This window comes from Coregonus lavaretus (assembly GCF_964263955.1).
Source record: "Coregonus lavaretus genome assembly, chromosome: 18".
Classification (NCBI taxonomy): Eukaryota; Metazoa; Chordata; class Actinopteri; order Salmoniformes; family Salmonidae; genus Coregonus; species Coregonus lavaretus.
Window position 1 is genome coordinate 29,646,675 of NC_140005.1, and position 20,077 is coordinate 29,666,751.

Below are 20,077 nucleotides of genomic sequence, written 5' to 3' on the forward strand. Positions count from 1 at the left end.
TGTGTCAGTGGGATCTTATCGCACCCGCAGCTTTTTGTTTGATTCAGCACAAGTTTCCTGGACAGGGATCAAAGGAGTGCACCTCAAAGAGCTTATCTCCTCCGTATATCTCAATCAATCTCTCTCTCTCTCCTTCCCTCTCGTTCACTCTCTAATTCACTGTCACTGTCATCCTCCTCAAATCCAAAGTAAACAGCCATAAGCATATGGGATTTGGATGGGAAACTATCTGAAAGCTACTTCAGTATCTCACTATGATGTCTCTGTTCTGTTGATGAATGCCTTGCTTGGCAGTTTGATGACATTAACGTTAATGTCTTTCTGTCTTCTCCCACTCCATAGGTTTGGTCCAGGACTGGTCATCTACTGGCATGGTTTCATTGGCGAGCTGGACAGCCAGAGAGACAGAGGCATACTGCTCAAAGACTGCTTTCCGTCTGACATTGTGACCCTCTGCCACGGGACCAGCCCAGCCACGACTGACTGACTGACTGGCTGACACTGGCCTGAGCAAGGGGAGGGAGGGAGGGGAGAGGGCAGGGGGAGAGGTGGGGTTAAGGAAGGGTATCGCAGAGGTGGATACGTGGATCCGGAAGCAATTTAGCTTTCCTGCGGCGCAAGACTACTGGCAAATATCTGCCCTGAACTCCAGATGAACCTCCCTCCATCCCCTCCTCCCCCTTTCTCTCTCTTCGTCAGCCAGCCAGCCCAGGGTCAGGCTCATACCTCGGTGCGAAAACAAGGCTGGGAGTCTGTCCTGGTGCTGGTCAGCCTGTGGCCCCCACTGTGGCCCCGGAGGCTCCTGGAAGAGGACAGGAACAGAGTAAGAACAGGACATGCCCTTATCACACAGTGGCCCCTGGCCCTCGTCACTCGCTCCTCTGCTCTCCATAGGCAGATAAGGGAGGTGGGGTTTGGTGGAAATGGGGGTGGAGAAGGTGCCTATCTACCTTCTACGTCACTCACTGCCCTCTGTCACTCTGCAGGGGGCAAACAGATCCCTTCTGATTGGCTTGGGACTTTTCTCTGACCTCTTGTCCTCTGGTTTTGAGGATGTTGTCTTTGTTATGATGTGTCACGTTGATAGGAGGAACATTGTCCTGGTCAAACAGGTTTATAAATCTGAACATTTGTATTTGTATCTCTTTTCTTATGTCTGTCTTAAATATTTAGCTATTGACTTATGGACTTTAGGTTCAGTCCTGTTTGTAATTGAAAACCATATGGAATGCACTCATCACTGTGTAATTATTAAAAATGAATTATGGCACTCACACAAAGCACAGTACGATATGTCCTGTACGAGATAGAAGTACAAGTTCACAGATGGTCTTAGAGCCACAGAAGCATAGTGTAGACTTCTTCTATGTACATGTAGACACCTGATGTCCATGGAGTCTCCCCAGGAGTCGTTGTCTGTTGCTCATCTTTCCATCCTGCGATAGATCCTTTTATGAGCAGCTCTTAATGGAAGAAACACAGCTGAGCCTGGAGCAGTGGAGTGAGCAGCGTAAAGTTGAATGATGTTTTTAAAGGGATATACAGTGCATTCAGAGAGCATTCACACCCCTTGACTTATTCCACATTTTGTTGTGTTACAGCCTGTATGAAAAATGGATTAAATATGTTTTTACACAAAATACCCCTTAATGGCAAAGTGAAAACGTTTTTAAATTTTTTTTGCAAATGTATTGAAAATTAAATAAAGAAATCTAATTTACATAAGTATTCACACCCCTGAGTCAATACTTTTTAGAAGCACCTTGGGCGGTAATTCTTTCTGGGTCTTTCTGGGTAAGTCTTAAGAGCTTTGCACTCCTGGATTGTACAATATTTGCCCATTATTCTTATTTAAATTCTTCAAGCTCTGTCAAGTTGATTGTTGATCATTGCTAGACAGCCATTTTCAAGTCTTGCCATAGATGTTCAACCTGATTTAAGTCAAAATTGTAACTAGGCCACTCAGGAACATTCAATGTCGTCTTGGTAAGCAACTCCAGTGTAGATTTGTGCTTGTGTTTTAGGTTATTGTCCTGCTGAAAGGTGAATTCGTCTCCCAGTGTCTGTTGGAAAGCAGACTGAACCAGGTTTTCCTCTAGGATTTTACCTGTGCTTATAGCTGTATTTTCATCCTAAAAAACTCCTTAGTCCTTGCCGATGACAAGCATACCCATAACATGATGCAGCCACCACCATGCTTGAAAATATGAAGAGTGGTACTCAGAGATGTGTTGTGTTGTATTTGCCACAAACATACAGTGAGGGAAAAAAGTATTTGATCCCCTGCTGATTTTGTACGTTTGCCCACTGACAAAGACATGATCAGTTTATAATTTTAATGGTAGGTTTATTTGAACAGTGAGAGACAGAATAGCAACAAAAAAATGCAGAAAAACGCATGTCAAAAATGTTATAAATTGATTTGCATTTTAATGAGGGAAATAAGAATTTGACCCCTCTGCAAAACATGACTTAGTACTTGGTGGCAAAACCCTTGTTGGCAATCACAGAGGTCAGACGTTTCTTGTAGTTGGCCACCAGGTTTGCACACATCTCAGGAGGGATTTTGTCCCACTCCTCTTTGCAGATCTTCTCCAAGTCATTAAGGTTTCGAGGCTGACGTTTGGCAACTCGAACCTTCAGCTCCCTCCACAGATTTTCTATGGGATTAAGGTCTGGAGACTGGCTAGGCCACTCCAGGACCTTAATGTGCTACTTCTTGAGCCACTCCTTTGTTGCCTTGGCCGTGTGTTTTGGGTCATTGTCATGCTGGAATACCCATCCACGACCCATTTTCAATGCCCTAGTTCAGGGAAGGAGGTTCTCACCCAAGATTTGACGGTACATGGCCCCGTCCATCGTCCGTTTGATGCGGTGAAGTTGTCCTGTCCCCTTAGCAGAAAAACACCCCCAAAGCATACTGTTTCCACCTCCATGTTTGATGGTGGGGATGGTGTTCTTGGGGCCATAGGCAGCATTCCTCCTCCTCCAAACATGGCGAGTTGAGTTGATGCCAAAGAGCTCGATTTTGGTCTCATCTGACCACAACACTTTCACCCAGTTCTCCTCTGAATCATTCAGATGTTCATTGGCAAACTTCAGATGGGCCTGTATATGTGCTTTCTTGAGCAGGGGGAACTTGCGGGCGCTGCAGGATTTCAGTCCTTCACGGCGTAGTGTGTTACCAATTGTTTTCTTGGTGACTATGGTCCCAGCTGCCTTGAGATCATTGACAATATCCTCCCGTGTAGTTCTGGGCTGATTCCTCACCGTTCTCAGGATCATTGCAACTCCACGAGGTGAGATCTTGCATGGAGCCCCAGGCCGAGGGATATTGACAGTTATTTTGTGTTTCTTCCATTTGCGAATAATCGCGCCAACTGTTGTCACCTTCTCACCAAGCTGCTTGGCGATGGTCTTGTAGCCCATTCCAGCCTTGTGTATGTCTACAGTCTTGTCCCTGACATCCTTGGAGAGCTCTTTGGTCTTGGCCATGGTGGAGAGTTTGGAATCTGATTGATTGATTGCTTCTGTGGACAGGTGTCTTTTATACAGGTAACAAGCTGAGATTAGGAGCACTCCCTTTAAGAGTGTGCTCCTATTCTCAGCTCGTTACCTGTATAAAAGACACCTGGGAGCAAGAAATCTTTCTGATTGAGAGGGGGTCAAATACTTATTTCCCTCATTAAAATGCAAATTAATTTATAACATTTTTTACATGCATTTTTCTGGATTTTTTTGTTGTTATTCTGTCTCTCACTGTTCAAATAAACCTACCATTAAAATTATAGACTCATCATTTCTTTGTCAGTGGGCAAACGTACAAAATCAGCAGGGGATCAAATACTTTTTTCCCTCACTGTATAGCTTTGTATTCAGGACAAAAAGTTTGTTTCTTAACCACAATTTTTTGCAGTATTACTTAAGTGCCTTGTTGCAAACAGGATGAATGTTTTGGAATATTTTTTATTCTGTACAGACTTCATTTTCACTGTCATTTAGGTTAGTATTGTGGAGTAACTACAATGTTGTTGATCCATCCTCAATTTTCTCCTATCACAACCATTAAACTCTAACTGTTTTCAAATCACCATTGGCCTCCTGGTGAAATCCCTGTGTGGTTTCCTTTCTCTACGGCAACTGAGTTAGGAAGGACGCCTGTATCTTTGTAGTGACTGGGTGTATTGATACACCATCCAAAGACTAATAACTTCACCATGCTCAAAGGGATATTCAGCATCTGCTTATTTTTTTACACATCTACCAATCAGTTCCCTTCTTTGCAAGCCATTGAAAAACCTCCCTGGTCTTTCTGGTTGAATCTGTGCTTGAATGTCACTGCTTGATTGAGGGACCTTACAGATAATTGTATGTGTGGGTTACAGAGATTGTGTAATCATTCAAAAAATCATGTTAACCACTATTTCCATAACTTATTATGCGATTTGTTAAGCAAATTTTTACTCCTGAACTTATTTAGGCTTGCCATAACAAAGTGGTTGAATACTTATTGACTCAAGACATTTCAGCTTTACATTTTTTATTAATTTCTAAAATGTTTTACAAACAAAATTCTACTGACATTATGGGGTATTGTGTGTAGATCAGTGACACGAAATCTCAATTTAATCTATTTTAAATTCAACCTGTAACACAAAATGTGGAAAAAGTCAAGAGATGGGAATACTTTCTGAAGGCACTGTATATAATGCCAATACGGGGGCCCTTCTCTTCTCTGTAAAAATAATAATAATATGAAGACAGAAAAGAAAGTGGAGAGTGGGGGTGCATTTACCCCAAGTAGGAATGCATACAGTATGTGAAGAGTATCTTGGAGTATATCGTGGAAAGTTTTTAAAAAAGTATTTCACCCAAAATACATGAATAGAACAACCTTTAAATGTATTCTTTATTTAAGGTCCATAGTATTTCCCCATTAAAATATCATTTCATAGAGCAAAGAATGCTGATCAAACCAAGGCATGTGATGCGTATAGCCACCAATTCAGCAGCCATTACAGGGTTTGAGTATTCAGCACCACCTGACCCTCTGCTTAGTCCAGTCCTGCTGAAAGACCAGGGGCCTCATGTATAAATGTGGCGTAAGCACAAAATATGCCCCAAAACTTGTGTTCACGCAAAACTTGGCATTTATAAAAACTGAACTTGACGTGAGAAGGTGCTTATCCTCCCGCAAACTTTAGACCACGTGTAGGTACTGTTTCTAGTGGTTGAAGTATTGCATTGCAAGAAGGCAAAAAGCCTGGTAGTAGCCTTGTGCAAATGAGGAATATATGATAACACTCTTATTCATAACAAAAAAACAGGTTGCTAAATATAATAACAAGATGCAATCATTTGTATTCTAAAATAATTAGAAATAGGCATCTATTTTCTATTTAATTTCCATGATCATTGCAGAATAAATTCCTCACCTTTTCTGACTGTGACGGTTTCATACTCGTAATATAGCCTATAGGCCTACAACAAGTTAGGATAGGCTACCATTTGTCCCATCGCTCATTTAACTGGACCCACTTCACAGAAGCCTAATAAATAGATAAGCTATTTCAAGTATTTTGATCTATCCGATCCGAAGCGTAGTTTAAAGGTAGAACAGACGGTTCACGTTTGTAGGCTACATCTGTATATTGTAATGTCAAATTCCTCAAGAAGACAATATTTCATTTATAAACATAATACATTTAACCATTGCAGAATAAATTCCTCACCTTTTATGGCCATGATGAGTAGCCAGACAAAAAATTACCATGTGCATCTCTCATTTAATTGGGCCTATTAGATAGGCTATTATAATTTCAAGCTTTTGCTCTCCGAAAGGAAGCGTGGTTTATAACATACAGTAGAATTTAACAGGTGAACAAACTGTTGATATTTTGCATTGGAGTGTGTTAGCTACCACTGTAAGTAGCCCTACTGTAGTAAAATATGTTTTTATCAGAGTAGACAATGTTTCAGAATTCGCAGGCAGTGCAGCACATTTAGGTTCGGAAGAAAGTCAATGCAAAACATTGAATTCAAACAATCTGTTTACAGGTCCACAACAATTTGCTATTGTTTTTGTTTTCCAGAAACGGTCAGATGGGCTACAGCAAATGTCACTGCAAAAGAAAACATTCTGCCAACACCTCCAAAGACATTTGATCAAGTTCGCCAATGCTATTTCCTTTAGATACTGTTTTGGCCTAATTCCAATACTTCCAAAGTATACAGCAAATAAGGGTGTTATTGTCACCATAAAAGGTGAATGTAGGGCATTTTTCAGGCGGATGCTCGTTCACGCGCTCACAGTTTTACGACAGGTCTGATTTATAACTGGAAACATGCGTATGTATGGTGTGCGCCAAGTTTATCAATCTCTATTTTTGTGTGTGCACAGTCTTTTCAGAAATGGCACAAGCAGATATTTTGTGTAAAATGTACACAACAGTTATAAGTGAGGCCCCAGAAAGCAGACCTCTGAGTGAAGGGTAAGCTCGAGATCCAGAACTTCCTCTCTCTTTCTCTCCTCCCTCTCTCCTCTCCTCCTAATCATCCCCAGACCAGTACTGACCTGATACCCACTATATACTGTCCACCCTCAACAACACCCTCTGAAAAACTGGTCACAGCTCTCACAGACAACGACCATACCATCATCATGGGAGATTTTAATGCCAAACACACCGATTTTAACTGTAACACCACAAACCAATCGGGAAGAGTACTAAGGGACATCCTCGACACAGATGAGCCCACACACACACACAGACATACACTATACTACCCTGCTGTAGCCCCTGCAAGGCTGTGCATGAGCATGCACACATACACACCCAGTACAGGAGTGGGGCAGTCATTCACTCCTGTTCTCTTCTAATACTGGTGTGTGTATGTACTCATACACACGGGTGTGAGTGTCAGCCTTGCAGTAGGGAAGTATAGTGTATGTCTGTGTATCCATCTGTGTGTGTGGAGGCAAAAGGGGGGGGGGGGTTAAATACCAGTAAAGTGTTGCATGATTTGTTACCTTTAAACCTCTAACCTTTAGCTGGCTCCCATTTAGGCCTAGGTCCCGCCATGAGGAGGCCGGGAGGTCATGGCTGGGTCGCAGGGCGGCCATGGCTTCCTCAGTCAGGCCCCCAGCCCCCTGCAGCAAGCCCCCTGCTTCAGCCCTGGTACAAAACAACTGTCCCCAAGTGTCCAGTTAAACACAGCCTTATTGCCGGGGCCGTGGAATGCTTAGACATCACTTTACGGCTCCTCTCGGACACAAAAACAAGGTTTTTCTGAACAGAGGAGGGAACATTTCAGCGAGCAAAAAAAAAGTAAATACACATATATATATATATTTAAATAATGGTAAACGGCAGATTCAGTTCCTCTCAGGTTTCAAGCCTTCCTGCCATTGTTTTCCAAGATGGCTGTCACACAAAGAGGAGCCGGGGTTAACTCCTATAAATTAGTTTTTGCAAACAATGCTAAACCAAATAGCGCTTTTTTTAGACCCACTTCTAAGGCTCTGGGTCGACCCATGCGTCAGCTGGAGAGATATCCATGATGTGAGTGCACATTTAGAAAAAGGTTCCATCGGGTGATTTTGTGAAAGTTCACGTCTTTATTTTGTGTTTTCCTTGCCCTTGTCTATGTCTGCTGTCTCTTTTTAGATTCATTGTTCTTGTCACAACAATGGGGCAGTGAAACCTCCCCAAATATGGATGGTCTGGAGTGGAGGGCTTGCTTCCTGGGGCCAAGGGGGACCAGGACTCCCTGTGTTCTGCTCTGTTGGTAATGTGATCCTGGTCTGAGATAGCCTGGAGAAACAGAGAATCACACCACATGGCTCCATTCTATAAGCCTGAATGGAGGAGCAAGAACTGTCAAATCAAATGTTATTTGTCATATGCTTCATAAACAACAGGTGTAGACTAACAGTGAAATGCTTACTTACGGGCCCTTCCCAACAATGCAGAGAGAAAGAAAATTGAGAAATAATAGAAAAGTAATAACACGTAATAATGAATACACGAGTAACGATAACTTGGCTATATACACGGGGTACCAGTACCGAGTCGATGTGCAGGGGTACGAGGTAATTGAGGACAGTGCCTTCAGAAAGTATTCACACCCCTTGACTTTTTCCACATTTTGTTGTTACAAGGTGGGATTAAAATGGATTGAATTGTCATTTTTTGTCAATGATCTACAAAAAGTACTCTGTAATGGCAAAGTGGAAGAAGAATTCTAACATTTGTAAATCATCATGAAAAATAAAGCACTAATACATCTTCATTTCATAAGTATTCAACCCCCTGAGTCAATACATGTTAAAATCCCCTGGGTAAGTCTCTAAGACCTTTGCACACCTGTATTGTACAATATTTGCACATTATTATTTTTTAAATTCTTCAAGCTCTGTCAAGTTGTTTGTTGGTCATCGCATTGATGTTCAAGCCGATTTAAGTCAAAACTGTAACTAGGCCGCTCAGGAATGTTCATTGTTGTCTTGGTAAGCAACTCCAGTGTATATTTGGCCTTGTGTTTTAGGTTATTGTCCTGCTGAAAGGTGAATTTGTCTCCCGGTATTTGTTGGAAAGCAGACTGAACCAGGTTTTCCTCTACAATTTTGCCTGGAGGATAGAGTTATGGTCAGATTTGTCAAATTGAGGGCGAGCTTTGTATTTATTTCCGTATGTGGAGTAAAGGTGATCAATAGTTTTTTTAGCCTCTAGTTGCACAGGTGACATGCTGGTAGAAATGAGGTAATACGGATTTCAGTTTCCCTGCATTAAAATCCCCGGCCACTAGGAGCGCCCCTCTGGATGAGCATTTTATTTTTTGTTTATGGCTTTACACAGCTCGTTGAGTGTGGTCTTAGTGCCAGCATTGGTTTGTGGTGGTAACTAGACAGCTACGAAAAAATATAGATAAAGTCTCTTGGTAAATAGTATTGTTGGTGGATGAGATGAGTTCCCCACCTCTTACAATGTAAAGAACTTTGAAAGAAGTAATTACAAGCCTCTATGTCAATACAATCCAGTTTATAAATAATCCATTGATACTGGTGATCTATAAGTCGAGGTTCAGGGACTTTTTTGTAAAAGGTTTCAACTTGGTGGCTGCAGTGATCCTTAAATTATATACAATTCTGCATTAGCTCTGCATTACAGTGCATTCGGAAAGTATCCAGACCCCTTGACTTTTTCCACATTTTGTTACGTTACAGCCTTATTCTAAAATTGATTAAATTGTTTTTTTCCCTCATCAACCTACACAGGTTTTTTTGCAAATGTATTAAAAATACAAAACTGAAATATCACATTTACATAAGTATTCAGACCCTTTAGTCAGTACTTTGTTGAAGCACCTTTGGCAGTGATTACAGCCTTGAGTCTTCTTGGGTATGAAGCTTGGCACACCTGTATTTGGGGAGTTTCTCCAATTATTCTCTGCAGATCCTCTAAAGCTCTGTCAGGTTGGATGGGGAGTGTCGCTGCACAGCTATTTTCAGGTCTCTCTAGAGATGTCCGATCGGGTTCAAGTCCGGGCTCTGGCTGGGCCACTCAAGGAAATTCAGAGACTTGTCCTGAAGCCACTCCTGCGTTGTCTTGGCTGCGTGCTTAAGGTCGTTGTCCTGTTGGAAGTTGAACCTTTGCCCCAGTCTGAGGTCCTGAGCGCTCTGGAGCAGGTTTTCATCAAGGATCTCTCTGTACTTGCTCCATTCATCTTTCCCTTGATCCTGACTAGCCTCCCAGTCTGGCCACTCTACCATACAGGCCTGATTGGTGAAGTGCTGCAGAGATGGTTGTCCTTCTGGAAGGTTCTCCCATCTCCACAGAGGTACTCTAGAGCTCTGTCAGAGTGACCATCGGTTTCTTGGTCACCTCCCTGACCAAGGCCCTTCTCCCCCGATTGCTCAGTTTGGCCAGGCGGCCAGCTCTAGGAAGAGCCTTGGTGGTTCCAAACTTATTCCATTTAAGAATGATGGAGGCCACTGTGTTCTTGGGGACCTTCAATGCTGCAGAAATGTTTTGGTACCCTTCCCCAGATCTGTGCCTCGACAAACTCCTGTCTCGGAGCTCTATGGACAATTCCTTCAACCTCATGGCTTGGTTTTTGCTCTGACATGCACAGGTGTGCGCCTTTCCAAATCATGTCCAATCAATTGAATTTACCACAGGTGGACTCCAATCAAGCTGTAGAAACATCTCAAGGATGATCAATGGAAACAGGATGCACCTGAGCTCAATTTCGAGTCTCATAGCAAAGGGTCTGAACACTTATGTAAATATGGTATTTCTGTTATTTATTTATTTTTGCTAAAATTTCTACAAACCTGTTTTTGCTTTGTCATTATGGGGTATTGTGTGTAGATTGATGTATTTTATCTAATCCATTTTAGAATAAGGCTGTAACGTAACAAAATGTGGAAAAGGGAAGGGGTCTGAATACTTTCCGAATGCACTGTATATAGTGAAAAGCTTACTTTTTATTGGATATTAAAACACAAATTCCAAGCCTTATTAACCTGTACAGTGAATCCCATGTGTCAGATCAGTGTGGTTTCCCTAACTGCTGCCCAGTCTGTTTAGTTTGGGCCTGCAGCCCAATGGAAGTCTACAATCCGCTCTGAGCTGCATCTCGTCTTGGCCCAATCTCTCCGCCGTTCCCGCTGTTTTATCTCTCTCCAGCCAAGCAGCCAGATAGACTGCTGAGACAGAAAGAGGGAGCAGGCGAAAGAGAGATAAAGGCCTATGTTCCATCCTTCCAGCAGAGCAGACTTTCGGACCACCAAACAGACTTCCTCAGCGGTCCTTGGTTATTTATGGTGAAGGAGCCCTGGCCTGTATCTGCCTCAGGCTTCGAGCTGCTCTTCCAGGGGAGTTTCCCTGCCTGCTCAGCCTCTCCCCACCAGGAAGAGATCCACTGTTTGGTGGAAATAAATAAAGTTTCAAATTGGCCAAGCCAGGCCCAGATTTAAAGCATGTTTTGGGGATGGGTCGAGTAACATCAAGGGGAATCCGTACTCTCTATATACAGGCCTCCAGTGGAAGCCGATATGTTAAACAGATTTTTTTAGTTTCCTATTTTTGTTCATTAACAGTGCCACTAATCAATGTTTATTATTCAGAGAACAACAATGACTAATGGGAAAAGCGAGATTTCAAGATCGACAGTTTGATTGCCAGTTTGGTGGAGGCCTAATTGACAGGGTAGGGGGTTTGATTTGTGTTCGAAGGGAAGCTGGACAACTGTTACACATCCAGGCCAAGTGGATGAAAGGGGGTAGAATGACTCACTGACAGTGTGGGACAAGTAGGGACACAGTCCTCAGCTTTGGGTGAGACCAGAGACGTGACAGGAGACGTGATAGGAGATCACATGCACCTCAACACTAGCCTACCCAACGCTTGGCCACTCAAATATCCCCATTTCTGTGATGGCCTTAAATGAGCAGCATGGAGTATCAGTTTAAGCCCTTCTGGTAACACAAGTCACTTCCCTTTAAAAGTGACTGCCAGTTAGTGGAAACCCAGATATCTGGGATGGGGATACTATGTTAGAACGTTGAAAGGTGTTGACTGGGGCTTCTTGCTAAGTTAAGTATTGAGTTTTAACTCGAGTGACCATTTGTAAAAACAGTGAGCTTGAGGTGTAGCCATGACATCAAATAAATCCAAGGCACATATTTGGAGTTCCTCCGTGTGCGATGTGATACACTGTGTGTCTGTAAGCATCGTTAACTGCCATGACGTTTCTTTCAGGCTGAAGCTGATAAGCTGGCCTGAGATCCATATTTACAGTGGCTGTATTTGCTTGTCGGCTTTGATTTGTCCCTTTTGCTATAAATTGTATTGACGTGGATGAAAAAAGAGGAGGAGAAGGAGAGAAAGAGACCTTTGAGTGGAGTGGTGGAAGGAGTGAGGGTTAGTTTACGGTGGTGGTGGAGAAAAGAGGGTAAGGGAGGTAGAGAGAGAAAGCCTGCATGGAGGCTGCAGCAGTAGCACTGCCCATCTGAAAGGTCAGACCCCCTGAGTGGCATTTGGACTCTGACAGAGGTGACCCAGATACTGTGTCATCTCCCCTTCCCAGTGTGGGTCCAGCCCAGACCCAGTGACATCCACCGGCCCACACCAATGCACAGGGGAAGGGAAGACGAGTAGGGGGTGGTGGGGTATAGGTCTTTCTGACATTTTAAAAGTAAAACAAAATTGAGGTAGGAAAATGTGATTCTGGGAGGTGGAGGGAGAGGGGTTTGAGGGAGGGGAGTTAAGTGAAGAGGTGGCGGTGGAATCTGATACAGGAAAAACAAACGATGGCACACCCTCCCACTAGCCCTCCGATTGTCAGCGCCACCGCCTGATGAGAGCTGTCACTGGCTTGTTATTATGAAGTAAATATACTTAGGAGCTGGCGGAGGGGAGGGGGGTGGGGGAGTGATGCTGACGCCGATGGTGGCCATGAAGACGGGAGGGGGGGGGGGGGGTGGTATTATGGGCTGTCTCAACCATATGCTGTGATTAGTGACGATAGCAGAGCGCAGAGCCTCGGACCCGAGACAGAGCCCAATCAGAACCCGCTAATGCTGTTGATAGCAATGGGCCTGCCTCTCTGCATACTGCACCACCACATTCACACTCATTCATAAATACATAGCCTAGCTTTTGTCAAAACAAGCCCAGTGATCATTTATCTGTGTGTAATAAATCCTGGCCTGAGATCCTAACACTGAGATTAGACATTATGTACGGTCCCTGCTTCGTTTTGGAACTGTTTGAAAAGGCAGATGTGATTGGTTATTTTATTAAATTGTTGCCAGTGGCAACATAATATTTTTGTGCTGGAAAATTGTGGAAGGGCAAGGGTGGAGGGATGGAGGAGCAATGGAGCCAGGCAGGAGGCTAGCCAGAGGAGTGGAGAAATGGAGGGAGAGATGGGGGGTTGGATTTGTATTTTTCGTGATGTTTTATGAGCATTTTGTTGGGCCTGGCTGTAGGGAGCAATTAACTGTTTGGCTGCGAGTGTCGTGTCGGCTCCTGTGCTCTCCGTCTGAGAAACGGGGGCAGTTTGTCACTTTTACAACTCATTTTCACCCAAAACACTCTACCACCACTCTAGGGTTGGATCCAACCTCGCCACCATGCCCTTGAGTTCCCTGTGACAGATAAATAAACTCCACACCAACACATCCTGTATCTACTATAGTTGACTTATGGGAGGTCACCTTGCACAGGGATCAATGGTGCCATTCATTTTTAGAGATGCAATGATGTCACATTGGGTTGGAGGGTTATGGGCATAAAAAGACTTGTTGCTGCGATAAAAATAATCACCATTACTGTTGTCTACATCTTGTTTTGTTTACATATTCCGATAATGTAAACAATGGACGAATAATGAGATGTGATGTATCTTATTCAGATGTCACAGCTCACTTAAACCCCATAGCCCTGTTGTAAAGGAGCTATAATGGTCTGTTCCCAGTGGGTTAGAGAGAAACCCTAGCCAGGGCCATTCAGGTGTGCTGCAATAAAGTGCTTTTCACTTTCTGAAGACTTCCTGTCTCCAGTGGCATCCTCCATTTCCTCCCCCACAGTCAGACAACAGGCTTTCTATTGGCCCAGCCACTCTTTATCACAATGGCCCAGTCCCCCAGGTATTGCTATACCTAGACACAGATAAGATAGCTCTTATTATTGGCAAAGAGAGGCTATCTGGATATTGACAGCAGTTGATACACTCTCTTTGAGGAACAAGCCTGACTTGTTTGCCATTCATCTAGCTTTTTATCATTGTGGAAGACTGTCTGTGTGTTCAAACCACTGCTGCTGTGGAGTGGCTGGAGACCCAACTAGCCTTAAGTCATCGTTTGAACATCCCCCTGTTGCTATTTTTTGCCATCAGCTGTGGTGATAGGCTAAAAAAGTTATTGACACCAGCCATTGCTTTTCAGCGCTGGAGCTTCCGACTGCTAACAGGCTCCTGCTATCTGTACCCTCGGCCTCCCTGCCTCCCTCGGACCCCACTCTACACTGGTCCACGCACGCAAAACAGACACACAAGTTTCTGTCTATGACATTAATTATCCATGCAGGATAACACCCCTCTACAACAGTGTTTCAGTGACTAGATGCATACAGGATGTAATTAAACCTAACAGTACTAGTCATAACGTGAAAAATACACTGTCTGATTTTTTGTTATTCAGGTGCTCTCTAGGCTACTGAGTTGAGAGAACCTGCTGCTGAATGGATTAGGACTAAATAAATTACTCATCATTAATGACTGAAGTATAATGGCACATTTATAGAAGTCGATTCAATTAATGAAAATGGGCAGGCCAGGGAAGTTTAAAAAAATACGCTGAGGTTTTACTGGTTACTGCTGGAATCTTCTTCTGCCTCCCAAAATAACTGTATTTCCGTTGAGATTATGAAAGCCTGGCAGGCTAGGGTGATGTTTGCCCTGGCATAATGCATTTTCGATTCAATCACGGATTGTTTCGAATGGATTTGTCACACACGCACAAACGTGGATGTCCTAAATTAGCGACCAGGTCACCCAAGTCGACTGACAGCGTTGACATTTTGATTTAGGGTGGGAAATGTCTAGAAATAAATTGATTGACATAGCATTTATTTTATCGAAATGATCAAACATATTAAATCAAATCCCATTAAGATTGCTTAGTTGCAAGAAGTTCTAAGACATTGAGGCTCATTTATATCCTGTGAAATATGCATCAATTTTTATGTTATCTTAATTTCTTTCGAATTTTGAAATCAGACGCATCTTAAATGTCATTCTGTAGGCCTATCTTACATTTTATGCTCAGTATTTTTCGGGACATTTTATTATTTAAGCATTATCTTCTTAACTCTCTTCCGGGGTTGTGTGGGGTCGTTAACTAAGTGGCCATTCCTAATCTGACCAGATTTGTCTCGAAATGTGTGCTTAATCACGTTATGGAGTTTGCCTCTGATTTTACATTTTCTGGCTCTTTAACCATTTTTTTCCTCCGAGTGAGCAGGCAGAAACATTGGACATCAAAGTACCCAAAAATAATCTTGTAAAATGCGTTTACACTGTTTATGTTTAAATTATTATTTTTTCAAACAAATATCAGTTGCCTTAATAAATTCATGCCTAGTGCACAATATCCGTATTCATTAATCTTTACCCTAAAGTTTTGCAATATTTAAAGATAATAATAACGAATAATAATATGGCTAATAATAATAATTATAATAATTATAATAAACGTGTTATTATTTCCCTTGGAATATTGTGTATTTAACAAAGTAATTAAATGAATATATTCCCTCTCTCTCTCCTTGAACATTCCCTTCTTCAACATGTTCCTCAAGGGGTGAGGAAATGTATAAATCAGATTGGGCATATCCACTTTCAAGTGACACCGACTCTCCCTCTTCCTATCTGGTTTCTCTCTCCCTCCTCTCTCTATCTTTCGCCTTGTTCGGATACACCATTACTATGTTTTGAAAAATAAGGAGCGGTTTGTACTGCCATCCGAGAAGATAATGGTTACTGATTCCATTCTTTCAGTCATAATCTGGAAGTGGGCTAAGATTAATGTTCGTCGCGTTAGCTACTCGGCGCAGTGTGCTTCTGGTTCACTGCTGTGTGACTTTATCCATGCTGTTTACTCTTGAGCCTGACAGTCCTGAGTAGAGATGGCTCCTTGCCTGGTTTGGTTATGGTGTTTGAAACCTCACTAAAATACACGAACGAATGAGAAGCCTCGCTTGCAACATGTCCCCAGAGCTCACATATTGATCCTAAAATCTAGTTTTATAGATTATACCATCAATGGCCCACCTAATACATGCATAAGGAGGTCTATACCTTTGAGTAAATAGATGTTAAGAGTCTTTAGGGGTCACCTATATACAGGGTCATCGTGGCTGTGGACGCTGAGACTTCAGATAAACCTGTAGGCCTATTGACCATTGTTTTGGACATTTTTGTTTACGTTTTCATAAAACGTAATGGCCTTCAAGGAGCAATATGTGGGAAGGACTGTGTAACAAAAATAAATCGAAATGCTATGCAAATTAATGATAAATCATCAATCACGGGGAGGTATGTGATTGATATGTAGGCTACGGTATTTGATTTTCCTGGTAATTGCAAAATATGAAAGCAAGCACCTGATTTCAAAATCTACTAGGCTATAGCAAAGTATTCAATCTCAATAGGCCTATAGGCTATATACAAACATTACAATAAATAACTTTCTAGGAATTTCCTAAATGTTTTAATATTTTCGATACACCATCTTTAAATGAATCAAGAGAACCTAATTCGAAATATTTTAATAAAATGCGTGTATGCGGAGGAACGAGAAGGAGAAACGCAGCTCAGTGCTGTATGAACACATTATTCTCTCTTCCAGAAGGGGTCGCCATGATGTTGCACAGTGCCCAGGGGTCCGCTTGTACTCGGTAAAGATGGGGGAGAGAATCTCTCTCTTTCTCTCTCTCTTGCTGCTTGTCTCTGCTCTACTTCCCTCTCTCCCCGTATCTCCTTCTCTCCTTTCTCTAGAAGCGCCCTTCCATTGCCAGAGCCCTTCTGTTGTTTACAGTTGTCGTGAAATGTCTCACTTTGCTGCCCTAAACTCCCCGCAAGATATTTCAAACATTTTTTTTGTTCAAATAGGTGTAATAATTATACATAAATGCATGTTAGGTACACAACGACGAATTATCAACATGTTTTGCGCCTGTTAGTTCCGCCGAATGAGGCAAGATTTATTTGCAGAATATTGAAGTCCTCGAGCTATGAACCATGATTATTTCAGTGGAAAACTGGGCAAATGTTGAAAACCTTTAAGCCCATGTAACACTCAGCATTGGGGAAGGCAACCTAATGAGGAAATATCAGATCCTCCTGCCAGAGGGTAGCTTAATTAAATCTTAACTGATTCAAAATAAAGGCTCAAGCTGCACCAAGCGACTTGAAACTCCCAGCTATTTCATTTTATTGCGCTTTATTTATTCTCCACTCACACGTTCACGTCCATTCTATTTTCCCAACGCACCGACTGACCATTGCACTGCAGTTTTCGATTGCCAATTCTTCCCCCTTTAGCTATGTGATTTAACTAATTATACATTTTACATCACTGAGTTTTAGGGGAGAGGAGGAGGAGGGGGGAGAGCAAAATCTGTCATTCATTTTTAAATAGACAAGCACCTCTGGAGTGTAAAAAAAATCGTCTCTAATTCAAAAAAGCGACCAAGCGCAAAAAGTCCTCAACATTAGCTTGCTAGTTATTAATGTGATTTCCCCCTGAAACAGAATCCCCATCGTTAGTTTTCTCTCCTTTTCCACAACATAATTTTTATGCATGTTTCCACTCGCCCATAGAATATTAATGACCTTATATATAAGTATTTACTATTTAGGCTGCGTGCAGTGGGATGCAGGTTGCGGTATATAATAATAATATAATATGCCATTTAGCAGACGCTTTTATCCAAAGCGACTTACAGTCATGCGTGCATACATTTTTTTTTTTTGTGTATGGGTGGTCCCGGGGATCGAACCCACTACCTTGGCGTTACAAGCGCCGTGCTCTACCAGCTGAGCTACAGAGGACCAGAGGACAGAGGTATTGTGGCGGTGGTGAAGACTTGACTGTCTGATGCATCTCACTAGTCCATCTTGTCAATTATAATCATGCTTCTGAATTTCAATGCACGATTGGTGATTTTTATTTATTTATTGTAGAGTAATTTTATGATTTTAAGCACATTTCTAAAGAAATGCCTATTATTAACAAAACTATTAGGCCTATTATTAGGCATATCATTATCATGAAGTATTATGATGAACATTTTAATTTCATTATTATTTAAATTGTATTATAGCTTAGTATTTTTATTGTGTGGCCTACTTTGCTGTATTTGAGCTTTAGGCTATAGGTCTATTTCTTTCAAATAAAAATGGTCTGTAAATGTGTGGGGTGTTTTCTTTTGGTTGCTGCAGGCACTGTTTGAATAAAAAAAAACGCTTCTATTCGGATACAGTAGTTGTGTGAAAATATAATTTATGATAAATAGGTTGTAGCCTATGGAGCTGTCTTCAACAGACGCGTTCATCAAGGGTAAATGGGAGTTGGCGGAGCACTACGGAGAATTAGGAGAAAGAGTTAGCAGCATTTCTGCAGGGATAAGTTGTTGACAATTAAAACACACACACATACACACACACACACACACACACACACACACAGAGGGAGAGAGATACACTGTATGTATGCTGATAAACACACGAGTATTTAAACACATCCCTTTCTTCCTTCATATCCAAACACTGTGTGCAATATGGGTTGGCCTATATTGAAGTCAAAGTAAACATACACTAACCTACACTACGCTGTAAAACAGCATTTCTAAGGCTACTGAAGGCTTCTGTTTTTCAACCAAATAAAAATGATAGGCCTATGCTATGTTATATTCAGTTGGAAAATGTTTAGTATTAGAAATAGACCCACTGAAAAAAATTTATGAATCTAATTTTTAGAGACCGTATTGATAAATCGAAATGTGTCCATCCTCATGGAACAAATCAACAGCAGAGCCGATTAAAATATCTCCACCTAGTCTAGTCAAGGAACAGCAAAGCAATCAAACAATATCGTCTCTACATCTCTGTCAAAGTGAAATTTGTTTCCAATCCTCCTCCAACTCGATATCCTTCCCTATTCCCCTCTAAACCAGTTTTATCAAACAAAACAACAAACCTCCCCTGGCCTCCACAATCCTTTTTGGTGTGCTATAATAAACCATTTTCCCCGTGCTTTATTGATCAGTCAGTCCGAGCTAATGTAATTATCCTCATCAATAGGGGACTGCAGGGAGAATCATTATGCGGTTGACATTGATAAATGATCACCGAAATGCAGCCCTTTCTCCCGGGGACACCCGCCTCTAGCCCGCTCACATACACAACGTAGTCATAGAAACACCTTATGGCAAAAATAGAGAAAACTGCTCAAATGTTAAAAAAAGGGCTACAAAAAAACGAAAACACAGTGATAGAAACCCGCCCTAAATAAAAACTGTTCCCAAAGCAAGGCATTTTTGGGAGGTCAGCTGCAAAGTGAAGGACGCGCGAAGCCCCACTTCCAATGCAGCATTTCGAAAGAAGAAAACGACACACTTCGAGCAATGTGGGTTTAATTTGACACACAACTGTGAATCTAAAATAACTTATTATTTGCAGAAAAACATCTTAGTAGCAATGGCATTTTTGTAGCCTTTTTCTTGACTCACTCCAAAGCGCCTCAAACTCTGCATCCCCACAAAGCCTGAGTCAGTGTTGCAGATCGAATAACCTACTTTACTTTGCCAGGTGAAGAAGAGCCCATATTATCATAAGGTTAGGGCTTTATTAACATGTTGCCTGTGTACACATTGGCTACACCCAGCCACGGCCTCGTGTTCTGCAGGGTATTGTGGACATTTAATATCGTTGTCTGAGAATGGGAAGAGGAGATGGAAGGTGCCATGGAGGCCCGTGGTGGTGTGTTGTGCAGAGAAAACAGTGCAGGGGGAATATTCCTTATTTTATTCCTGCAGCAGTACCGAACTAGTTTTGACAGGGAGGAGATGAAGGGGCGGAGTTGTTTAGCTCGGCTGGATCATCCATCATTCCTGTCACACCGAATCGGCAAAGGGAAGCAGCGGAGGCAATCTACCTTCTGTCTCCTCGAAAAGGGAGAAAGGGAAAAAAGGAGAAAAACGATTAATATTAAAATCCCCCCTCACCCCCACACCACAGCCAATACCACCATCCACAATAATCCAGGCGTTTGCTGTTTTTTAGATCAGATCATCTCCACACAAAACGGATGGCTTCTTCCGTTTTATCCACATATAGGATGATAAAACATCTTATAAGCTTTTAAACAATTCAAATGATACATCATCAAATGCGTTGTGAACGCGGATGAAAAATAAACAGTTTGTCCAACCTGTTGAAGGAAGGCCCAGAAAAGTGTTTTTGTATCTTATTTTATGCAGTTTTAAAACATTGATGTGTAGAATAT

General features: G+C 42.1%; 1 protein-coding gene across 1 annotated transcript in view; it reads left to right on the forward strand.

Annotated features, from left to right (window-relative positions):
* Positions 1-1,726, forward strand: part of cdin1 (CDAN1 interacting nuclease 1) — a 54,481-nt gene extending 52,755 nt beyond the window's left edge. The window contains exon 6 of the mRNA XM_084181636.1: positions 343-1,726. Coding sequence (XP_084037762.1) covers positions 343-487 — 145 coding nt within the window. The 3' untranslated portion in view covers positions 488-1,726. The remainder of the gene's footprint in view (positions 1-342) is intronic.
* Positions 1,727-20,077: the final 18,351 nt, after the last annotated feature.